Source organism: Gekko japonicus, unplaced genomic scaffold (genome assembly GCF_001447785.1).
Source record: "Gekko japonicus isolate JY-2015 unplaced genomic scaffold, Gekko_japonicus_V1.1 scaffold16, whole genome shotgun sequence".
In the NCBI taxonomy this organism is placed as follows: Eukaryota; Metazoa; Chordata; class Lepidosauria; order Squamata; family Gekkonidae; genus Gekko; species Gekko japonicus.
The window spans coordinates 1503415-1515584 of record NW_015169777.1 but is presented as its reverse complement, the minus strand read 5'-3'; the positions used below and the strand labels follow the sequence as shown (position 1 = coordinate 1515584).

At 42.2% G+C, this 12170-nt stretch overlaps 1 protein-coding gene across 1 annotated transcript in view; it reads left to right on the top strand.

Annotated features, from left to right (window-relative positions):
• Nucleotides 1-12170, top strand: part of COL24A1 (collagen, type XXIV, alpha 1) — a 346183-nt gene that overhangs the window by 250178 nt on the left and 83835 nt on the right. The window contains exons 29-31 of the mRNA XM_015416682.1: nt 1202-1255; nt 5478-5531; nt 7192-7245. Of these exons, the coding sequence (XP_015272168.1) occupies nt 1202-1255; nt 5478-5531; nt 7192-7245 (162 nt within the window). The remainder of the gene's footprint in view (nt 1-1201; nt 1256-5477; nt 5532-7191; nt 7246-12170) is intronic.

Here is a 12170-nt window from a genome sequence, read left to right as displayed (position 1 = left end):
CGGCCCGATGCGTGGGAGCCGAGACAAGCTGAGAGAGTCCCAGCGTCGCCATGGACGACACCAGGTCCGTAGCCCGGCTAGAGGCCGCGTCCTCAGCGTGGACGTTGAAGTCACCCAAGACAATCAGTCTAGGGTGCTCCAACGCCCAGCCTGATACGGCCTCCAGCAGGGACGGCAGACTACTGGCCGGTGCATTAGGCGGTCGGTACACCAGCCAGATCGCCAAACTCTCCTCAGCCTCCAGCATCAAGCCAACACACTCCAAGCCTGTGATCTCCACAGGTGGGAGCGCCCTGAAAGAGTAAGCCTCCCGAATGAAGATAGCCACTCCTCCCCCCCGCCCCCTTGTCCGTGATTGGTGAAGGACCGAGAACCCCGGTGGGGCAAGCTGGGAGAGAGCCACAGTCTCCCCATCCCGCACCCAGGTCTCGGTCATGCACGCCAGGTCAGCTCGCTGTTCCAGCACAAAGTCCCGAAGGACTGTGGTCTTATTGTTAATAGACCTGGCGTTGCACAGCACCAATGACGGAGGGGGGTTCTCCATCCTGGCCCCACCGCCAGCAACCCTTGGGATGGGCCGCAGGTTGGAAGGATTGGTTTGGGATGGGCCGCAGGTTGGTATGAGGATTGGTTTAGCTTTTCCAAAAGACAATGTGAAGCACTATGAAAACCTGTTTTACTTGAGAACATTGTTCCCTGGAGAGTCCTATAATAACATTTCCAAGTCTCTGAAAATCTTCTATTTGTACACAGTTCCCTGTGTAGCATTTATGTAACTGTTTCACTGGAACATTTATTAGAGAATATTTACCATTGCCATATCTTAAAACTGAAAAGAGTGCTAACAGTGGAAATTATGTTGCAATCCTGTATTTCATATTTTCCCATACAGGAGGATTACAGAAATAGCATACCAAACTGAGAAATACCTAACTGCATTGCTTCTGTTTCTGGCACCTAATTCATCCTGAATTAAGACTGTCCAAAGAATATTAATCAATTGCCATTGATTTGACACGATTATTCTTTGATTGTGCAGAGAGGCACAAGCACACACACAAATAATATATTTGGGGGAAAACATCTTGCATGGTTGTGAAGAGATTTTGAGAATAATGTTTTTGATTTAACAGCCAAGGGGGGGAATTGTTTTTGAAGGACATTAAAACAGCTTTTCTTTGTCTTGGGTTTGTGTTTTCAGGGTTTGCCTGGTCCTCCTGGAAGCATGGGGGATAAAGGTCCTGTGGGCGAACTAGTAAGTTGATTTCCGTACTCTCACATGCTGTGTTTCAGTTGCAGGTTTACAGAGTTAGGAATACTTCCTATAATTAAGTATGTATTCAGGAAGATACTACAGTCCATATTGAGTCCTGTTCAGCCTTCCTTATAAAAAGTAGCAGTTCATCTTTGTGGCTGGCAGCAAAAAGAAAAGGTGTATTAAATTTCTGGTGTGCCAGAATATATTTGGAAAGCTGTGTTTGGCTTAGAGGGCTGTGAGTTGTGTGAGCCTGCCTTAACAGGTATGTGTTAAGGTGAAATTTAGCAGATGCCACAACATTGCTAAAGGAACTGACATACCTGCTCTGCTAAATTCTTCCTCCCATAAACTCTTAAAGCTCAGCAGCTACTCAAACTATCCCTGTTAACATTTGGTGTTCTTTGGAATTTGCTTTCACAAGGATAGCTAATATAAACACAGTCCTCTGGAATTCCTTCCAGGCAGGGGTAGTTTCATAGAAAAAGAGCTAGGGGAACTCATTAGCATAACTCATTAGCATATGCCACACCCCCTGACATCAGGGGCCCGGCGGTGGACCTGCAAGGCCGGCGGGAGTGCGAGGAAGCCCCGCCAAGGCCCTCCCTGGCCCCAGGCAGGCAGGGGTGGGGAGAGGCGGGGAGGAAGCAACTTACCCTCCCTCTTCTCCTGCCTCCTCCTGGCTGAATGAGGGCTGGAAGTGGGGCGGCCGGAAGCAAGGGGCGAGGCTTCGTCATGTCCCCCGCCCCCTCGCACCTCACCCGGGGGAACTGTGATCCCCGCGATCCCCCCCGAAATGACCTCTGCTTCCAGGAAGCCTTGCCTTGCATCACACATTTTTAAATGCAGTTTAACCTTGAATAACACTATAATTTTCTGTGTGGATCACTACCTGTCTTTACCAAATCCATCTGAGTTAGAGTTTATCTAGATTACATATCACTGGAACCTGAAAAATAAAGTTTGCATTTAGTTTTGCGTTGTGTTGCAAACTATAGGTGGCTTTGATAGGGAAATTGCACATTTGGGTGCAAAAAGCAAAGAGCATTTGCTCAAGGTTTATCCTTGCAAAAGATAGATGAGATGCTCAAAGTAATCTTCAATAGAGCTATATTGGAAGTTCTGGTTGCAAGCTTCTTTATACAGAAAGAAGGTCCTACTTAGCCTTATGTCATCAAGTAGTATGAAATAGAAATTCAAACAGGACATGCTCTCACTTGAATGTCATACACCATTATTCATACTTTTGGTAATTTCTTGTCATCATTATAACTAGAAGAGCTCTCAATATTATTCACCAAGCTTTGGGAACTGGTTTTCTGTGGTAGTTATAAGAAAGAAGTATATGTGCCAAGCTTGTTTGAGCTCTGTGGGAATGGTATGAGAAAATATTTGGCTCCTTGCTCAGGCCCTAAGCTTCATGCCACTGAAGCAGAAGAATGTCATGGAGGTGTTGTAAGGCAATTATGGTCCCACATAGATTTCTTCTTATAGTTTGTTCCTTGGAATTAGCCATTGTTTGTATTTAAAATGAACTGACTGATTGAAAAGTCCCTTGCAGTATCACATTAGGCATTTTGCTAGATGAAAGTTTTATTCGTAAATCAGAGTGGTACAATTTGAACATGTGCTTACTTTCACAATCTTCTGAACCTGAACCAGTGTTCAAGCTCAGAACTCAGTCTCTTTGGCTGGGTCTTGTACCCAGAGACATCTGAATATACTATGTGTCTATACCACATCACCACACAACAACACTACAAGAACAGAGTCTCCTACAGTGCATCATGATAGTTCACATTCAGTTTAATAACACCAAGGAAGTTTCTAGCTTGAATAGCTTCAGGAGACAGCTTGGGAATAATTGTGTACTACCCATTTCTCCATTCCTTTCTAAAATCATTACAGAAGCATAATAAATTATGTGAAACAGTGCAGATGTACTTAAATAGACTTTATTTAAGTTTGAGAAAACTTTTGGTGCAGAATCCAAACAAAGGGGTGCATAATTTAGAGATTTGCCATGACATTTTTTAATAATCAGCAATGACAGATGGCAAGATAGGCCTCAATGTGTAACACCATGCAGCACAAGCATCTGTTGAAATACAGAGTTTAACTCTGATAATTTCATTGCTTATTACATTAGCTCACAAGAATATCACTGCATGTAAAATTCATTATATTGTGAGAAATGCACTAATCTGCAGCCCATTTCATTGTGATAACTATCCTGAGTAAACCGAGAATTGCTTCCAGATACATTCAGTGGACTGCCATACTAGTCTGCAGTAGAACAGCTAGATTCAAGTCTAATAGCACCTTAGAGACCAACAAGATTTTCAGGGTATACACTTATAAGAATCAAAGCTTATACCTTGAAAATCTTATTGGTTTCTAAGGTGCTACTGAACTTGAATCTAGCTGTTCCAGATACATGAACATGTAAAGGTGTGCTCTGTTGATCAAGCCAATCAGCACATTTAGCTCAATATTGTCTATGCTGACTATCAGAGGCTTGTAATGGACAAAGGTTTTATTGTTGTAAGCCGCCCTGAGCCGCTTCGGCGGGAGGGCGGGATAAAAATCAAATCAATAAATACATAAATAAATAAATAAAAGGCAGAGAAGTCTTACACTTAGCTGTGATCTATGAACAGGAGATGCCAAGGGTGAGTTTGGGATTTTTTGCTCTTTGGTGAAGAGGCACTTTTGTCTAGAGGTACCTTAGGGGATAATTTTTTTAACTTTCAGTTCATAATATGCCACCAGGGTTTTTATTTATACATTAGTTATTTTCACTTAAATTAATTGTACACGGTAGACTGTTCAACAAAACAAGCTAGACAAATAATTAAATCTTATCCAACCAAAGTTTGTATTAATCAAAAGGAGAACATGATATAGATTAAAATTTGTTTCTGGACCGTGACGACAGAGGGTGTGGTGGAACCAGCCTGCTCTGGCCTGCAGGGTCTATTCCACCCTGCCCTCCTAGGGGGTTCTCAACACCTGGAGGGGCTTTTCTTTCTCTCCAGTAGCCCACCATCACCACCTGACCTTTGTAAGGAATCACCTACTTGGAGGGTCAGGTGCTCTCCCAGCTTCCCTTCCAAGTTCTGAGGCCTTGCCTCTGTATTTTCTGCTGCCCAGTGCCTGGTCACCACGGGGACAGATTACTGCCTTGCACGCCCCTGGAGGAATAGCTGCTTGCCAATTGCCTTCCTCCCTCCTGGTGCGCCTTTTAAAATAGTGTGTCCAAGACAGTGGAGGTCTGTGTGGTACAGAGAATCACTACCAGCATCGAAGTTATAAAGTATGTATTAATAAGAACATGTTCATAAGCATTCTTTTAGCACAGCCCCAGATTTGAGCAAGGGATACAAAAGAAATGGGTAAAATTGCAATCCTCTGTCCCTCTATCTATACATGCCCTATCAGATATTAAAATATAGGACAGGCTTTTTAGCTTTAAGAAGTTATAGATCTCAGCAACTTCCATTACCTTGAAGCTCCCTTCAGCTGTCCAGGCTAGCATATGGTCAAAATGGCTGCCTTCCCAGCAGAGAGGTCTGTGTGTTCTCATGGACGCAGCACCCAAGGAAAAGAGAATGCCTTCCTCCTGCAAGGAGTTTATATCATATCTGTTTCTCCACCCACTGACCCTGTCACGCTGGGTAAAGAGGCTTTTCCTGGCGATTTCCAGGAATCTCCTTCCTGAAGACTCTCTCGCATTTAACACCTCCAACTGTCTGTTTCCTGCTTAGGGAAGGGGGAGAACTTAACCCACCCAAATCTATTTAGCATTTGTATGGGGGTAAGCTGGAAAGCAATTGCACTAACTCCTCCCCCCCCCCACACCTCCAGCCTGTTCTCTGCTCAGAGGAAAAAAACTTTTGAAATGCAGAGGGGAGGTTCTGCTCAGCTCAAACCTTCTAGGAAAAATGCATTTCTTCACAGAGAGAACTACTGAAATCAATAGACTGAAGAATTTATTATTTAACAGAAGAAATTTATTACTCACAGGTTCCAGTATGTGCTAATGGAACAGGTATCAATTGTCTAAAAATGCTAAAATAAGTGTTTTCATTTATTTATTTATACAACAGTCACTTGTGGAGTAAGTGTAACACTTGATGAATTGATTCATTTAGCAGAGCTGCCAGTTTCTATGAAAAATAACTGAACGGGCATACATACATAAGGTTTTGTTTAATACTAGGGACCAAGGGGGCAACAAGGTGATGCTGGTCCTGTAGGAGAAATGGGCTTTGAGGTGAGTATCTGATTTTTTTTTAATCAAGACCAGAAAGTTACAAGAATGCTTGTAAATGTGTTTGTCTACTATCTTCCAGTGCATGTTGACTTTGAATATACATACCCTATTTCTAAACTTGCCATATTTGTCAAAAACTTGGTTGGTCCAGAACTGCCTCTCACAGTCTACAAAACACAAAACATTCATTATAAGGTCTAATTATAGCCATAGGTCTGGCTTCATTGTTGAAATGAGCATGTATGTTTTGAGCATGCCTACTTACACACCTAGAGCTCTGAGGGAACAAAGAGGATAGTTATGAAAATTAAAATGCTGTGATTTGGATTTTCATTTAGTGGTGAAAGTGAATAATCTTAATTATATCTTCAATACAGGGACCACCTGGCACAGAGGGAGAGTCAGGATCCCAAGGAGAACCAGGTGCAAAGGTGATTGTTGGAATAATTTGTTTCAAGGGTGCCATTTGAGAAGGAGGAACAGTTGTCTCTCCCACCTAATGTTTCAAAGCACATTAGTTATGTCTTGAAATGGCCAGTACCTCACAGTTGCTGGCTATTGATATGAACTTAACTGGCCCACATACTAGGTATACATGCCAGAAGCACAAATCACTTTTTTAAAAGTTGTCATGTCTTGGTAGCATTGCTACAATGGACTATAAAAAAGACAGAAAATAGTAATACATGCTGTTATAATGTACTGCTATTTTATGATTCGTCTTCAAATGTACCCCAGATCAAGGCTTTGAACTTCTTAATCTTGCCATCCTTGAAACCCACAATGATGCACAAGTTTGTCTATATGGTGGGAAAAGATTTCACTTCAAGTAGTGTGAAAATATTTAATTGAAGCTTATATGCAGTGGTTACTTCACCTGGTTGAAGCTATGGGTTATCAGATCCCTATAGAAAGAATAGCTTCTAGTTTGTGAATTGTCATAGACATTGCCGCTTTTGTAGGTGTTTAACCATTTTATTAAATAATTATGGTTTCATTCATGTCATGATAAACTATAGTTTATAAACTATGGTTTAAATCCAACCCCAGTTAGCTGTGTTGTCTGAATGCTGATAGTCTAATAAATTGATTTTGTTGGTTGGCACTATACCAAGATTTCAAACTAGGATTTTCTATCTGGTGTGATAATCACAGTTTGTACTTATTGTGGTTAGTCATAATGTCTGAATTCCCAACCCACGGTTAGTTGAACAGTGCCACTCCTCGTGGCTACCTGGTAGACAAAACAATAAAGGGAAGATGTTCTCCCTCTTGAAGGGTGGAAGAGAATAAAAAATCAGACAAACTGGGATTTGTTATTTTTATCTGATAAATTAACCAGAGTTTGCTGCTCAAACTAAGGCTTAAACCAGAGTTTATTGTGACATTGGGGTGTGCCTAGTGTCTGGGACAGAGGTTCATCATATTGTATCCATGCCCCAAAATGCTATATGTCCAATATTACATGGCTTTTTGAAACTGTCAACATTCATGCATGAAACAGAATAACATAAAGCCAAATTAATGTTTTGTTTAGTTGGGTTTACTTCACAATACTGCAACAACATGAGATGGTGTCACTTCAGATATCATCATCCTTTCTGCTGTTGCTCCTGCAGTCTACAAGTTTGATTTTGTATATATGTGTTGCATGTTACAGGGAGACAGTGGACCTGCTGGCAACCCAGGAGAACCAGGAGAGCAAGGCTTACGAGTGAGTAATAGTTACAGAGCATGCTTAACAGAACCTTAAATATTATTCATTATGGTTTATGGATAGTATAATAAACTTACATTAATGGGTTTATGATAGGGGTAAGTAGGAGAGTGTGATAGCAGAGGCATAGCTTATTCCTGAGTGAAATTTGGTTTTATATGTAAATAAACTCATGTTTATGTGTTTAAAAGAGAGAATTAAGTTCTCTCAGAGGACCTCTTGTGTCTGTGTGAATCATTAATCTTATCATTTATCTTCATTGGAAGGAATACAGAGGTACAGGCTGTCTGCTGGTGCGCTAGGCGGTTGGTGGCAGGTTGTCTGCTGGTGCACTAGGTGGTCGACACTGTCTGGCTGGGACTACGGGACTGGGGTGCCAACTCCCAACTCTTGATGGTGTACCTCTAACACCAGTACCAACCGCCAAGAGCCTAGGTGTGTTCCTGGATGCCTCTCTATCCATGGAAGCCCAGGTCACAAACGTTGCTTGACTGGCGTTCCTCCAGCTGTGCCAGATCACACAACTAGCCCCCTTCCTGTCTCACCATGACTTAACCACGCAACAGTCACCTCCAGGCTAGACTACTGTAATGCGCTCTATGCAGAGCTGTCTTTGAGTCTGATCCAGAAATTACAACTTGTCCAGAATGCAGCGGCACAGGTTTTTACCAGGACCCCATCGATAGCACATATTCGACCAGTGCTTTGCCTTGCACTGGCTCCAAGTTGAGTAGCGGATCAGGTTCAAAGTTTTGGTACTGACTTTTAAGGCCCTAAACGGTCTGGGACCACATATCTAAGGGACCGCCTCTCTCAGTATACCCCTTCGAAGAGCACTATGCTTGAGTTAAGAACCTCCTGGTGATCTCTATCTCGAAGGATATCCCGCTGTCCTCAACCAGAGCCAGGACTTTTTCGGCCCTGGTGGAACTCTCTGCCTAACAACATCCATACCCTGCAGGACTTAAAATGGTCCCGTAGGGCCTGTAAGACAGAGATGTTCCGACAGGCATATGGTTGAGGACACCAACGGTTTACCACTGAGGCTGGCCTTCCCATCTACCCCCAAGGGAGGATACATAATTGTCTAACACCATCTGATCAGTTTTATTACTACTAGTTTGTTGTTTTAAATTTTGATCGGTATATATTTATTGTATTTATTAGAATTGGGCTCAGATTAAAATCAATATACCAATTAAGATATGATGATGAGGATGAGGATGATGATACTCTTACTCCTCCTACTCTCCTCCCCATCAGACTGCTTTACTCCCCCTACCCATACCCAGGAGGTGGTTGTAGTCCAGAACTGGGAAGAAATTGCAGTTCTCTCCACTTGTTCTTTTTAAATTGCTGTATCAGTATTATTTATGTATCTATTGTATGGTTTTAATGTTTTAATTATATGTTGTATATTGCCCAGAACCCTGCAGTAGCAGGGATTGGGCAATTCATAAGTTTAATAAATAAATATATAAACAAAAAATAATAATACAGTGGCTACCCTCCTGTGATGACAGGTAATTCTACTGTATCTCTGTATTGGTATTGATTGAATTATACAATAAAACAGCCAAAGCAGACATAGCAGAATTATTTATTTGACTGACTGGAAGGAAGGAAGGAAGGAAGGAAGGAAGGAAGGAAGGAAGGAAGGCCAGTATTGTAAACTATGCAGAGATATAATAGGCATCCTCTGAGTGGTTGACTATGAGTTCACAGGAACCATTAATGATTGATTAATGTATTTCTCACATCACACTAGTAGTTTTCTTACACTGACATACTAATGTGACCTGCTACATAGTTTGAAATAACTGCAAACAAGAATGATCTGATTTTTAATTCTGTCTCTATAAAGTGATTCTTTAAAGGCCTGATCAGACATTTCAGTGAAAGAGATAAGGGAAGGGCAATGGATAAGTCTCCTTGAGGCTCTAGCTAGGTTCTGGACTTGGTAAACCAAATTATTTTGCCCAAAATCAACAAATTGCTTAATTTTTCCAAACCCAATTCCAAGTTTCAGAAAGACTCAGCAGGCTCTTGATATTTCCTCTGAAATTATCAGTCCCTTCCCCAACTTCCCCCAATGTGGCTGTGGTACTGGTAGCAGCCTGTTGGCCAGCTGACTAGCTGGTCATTAGGAATGTCTCTCTCCCCCTCTCTTCTTTCCTGTTCTGATTTTCCAGGTATAGCTTGAAGTACTATGAAAGCCTTCAAAATCAATTTTATAAATGAACGTTCTGGGGGGAAACATTTTAACCCTCGGCAACAACAGCTGTACAGAAACATCTCCATGCCCTTCCCAACTCCTTGAATGCTCTTTGCCAGTATGCAAGGCACCAGGTAAACCCTGGAAAATGTAGCCCTGAGGAGAAGGATGGTGAGTGGAGAGACAGAAGTGGAACCATCACTACTTTGTTCAAAACCCATTGGGGGGAGGAGACAAGAAGAGAAAGAAACCTGTTCTCCTGCCTACCTGCTGACAGTTCAGGTGGGGCCTGGAGTTCTCCCAAAATCACAGCTGATCTCCAGACTACAGAGATCCATTCTCCTGGATGAAATGGCAGCTTTGGAGGACATATTCTCTGGCATCACAAATTCACTGAGCTCCCCAAATCCATAGTTGGCAGCCTAATGCTACCTGTCACTGCCTGCCACACTGGCAATGTGGGTTTGGAGTGATAAGGAGGTAGAGGGAGAAAGAGAAAATGATTTAAAAGGATGGATTCTTCTCTGGCTTAGATATACAATCCAAGCTGAAGAAGAACATATTGTTCTTAATTTTCCCATTAACAACTAGCCCAGAGAAGAGATCTGTGGAATTCCAAAGCTCATTCACTGTTTTGAGAATTATTATTGACACAAATACACATAGTGTTTTAGTTTTCCCATTGACAATAATGTATTTGTTTTGCCCTCATTATGAGGCCAAAATTCTGAAAATCAAAAGTACCTTTCAAATACCGGGCTTCCGGTTTGGCTCCCGCGAATGGCGGACGCATCCTCGGGTCGCTCCCGAGGGCGTCTCGCCCGCCCGCGGTGGAGGAGGGAATCCGCACGAGCGGAGACCCGAACGAGCCCCTCAGGAAGAGAGGAGCTCGGATCCGGGGCGCTTTAGGGCGTACTAGGGGGGAGTCTCCACTTCGGCCGAGAGGTCGGAGACCGAGGCTCCCGCCATGCCCTGCCCCAAATGGACCTTGCTGCGTGAGCGACCCCGCACGGGGTTTAGCGGAGCCACCAGACGTCACCGAGTGATAAAGCGATCATCCGAAAAAATGGAAAAAGAAAAGATCGGCTTAACTGTGAGTTGTCAAAATGCAGAGAAAAAGAACTAAAAGCGCTTCCCCCCCCCAGCGAAAAAGACGAGGAGGTTGATCCTCTAACTTCATAAACGAGAAAGTAAAGGAAGGGGGGGAATGGACTGAGCGAATAGTAGTGATTTCCTTTGATGTATTTGAAATGAAGCATGAAAAAGTTTTGTTTCTCTGGAGCGCGCTTTAAGAACTTTATTAAAAGTAAACAAAAAAACAAGATGTCGGAGCTGGGTAAAGACAAGCGGAGAAGAAGGGAGGAACTTCCGGTCTGGGCATTTGCTTATGGGTGAGAGCCGGCTGTTTACTGCTTGAACTGTTTATGGCTGTGAATCTGACGGGGAATTGTGAAAAGAGAAAAGTGAGAAAGTGCCTTCTAAGAGCTTTTAAAAGTCAACAGTTGCGGAAGAGGTTCCAGCGGAGAGATTGGGAGCGTATAAAAGCGAAACCGGAATTAAATACCATTCTCAAAGCTGGAGCTCTCCTGAAGTGGCAGGAAAGAAAGAGGATTTATAGCATATGAACTGAAAGTGTTAACAGCGACCCGAAGGAGGATGGGGAAAAAAAGCCGGAGGGAGAAGAAAACAGAGGAAGCTCCTCCATGCTATCGGGAGTGTAAAAGAAACCAGCACGCAAAGAAGCGGTTCTGAAGGCGCCCTGAAGAAGCTTTTTAACAGAAATTCAAAGGAACATTACTAACATACTAACATAGATAATATTTGTAACCGGACTGAAAAAAGAAATTTGACTGCTCACAGAAGAAGCCCAAGAAGATTGATTGGACACTACTAACAGTTTAATTTACCAGTTAATATATCACTCAGCTTTCTCTTCCTCCCACTATATACCCTCCCTATTTTTCCATTTAAGCGAAACACCTCTCCTTTTTAGGAGAGTCAATAAAATCTTTATTAAAAAAAAAAAGTACCTTTCAAATACCTAAACAGTTTTAAGAATATAGTGATTATGCGTTCCCAGACCATTTGTTTTCTAAAGCAGATGTCACTGACTTAGGAATTAGAAATGACTTCAGCATTAGAAATGACTTCGTGATGATGATGGCATGTATCTTCCCATTTCACTTAACATGTTTGAAGCACTCCTCCAGTTGAAGGAGTTTCCCTCCAACTTAATGGGCTCTTCTACCAGAAGAACTCCACTAAGTGAAGTGGTAAGACACATGCCAATATGTCTGAGTCTATTGGACTAAGATGGCAGGGATGCTGAAACTTTGTAGTGCTTGCTACCAATAAATCATTACAACCCTCTGTTTCTGTTAAAGGGCATTGTCAAAGCCTGTTGTGCAGTTTTGTTATTGTTTTAAAATTGTCATGGAGGAAGCTCTTGCAAATTACAAGTGTAAAAATGCTTGAAATCCTCATATTGCACTAGGGTATGTTGTGTGTGTGGGGGGATTATGACTGTTCTTTCTTTGAAAACATAAAAACAGCGTGGAGTATCATCAATGTAAATTTAATCTAGAATGCTAAATTGTTTTAAAGAAGAAAAAAAGAATATACTATATTCCAGTTAACACATGCCCTTTTAAGACATACTTCTTCTCATGATGTAGCCCTGAAAAAAATTTCAGTTTTTCAGTTTTTT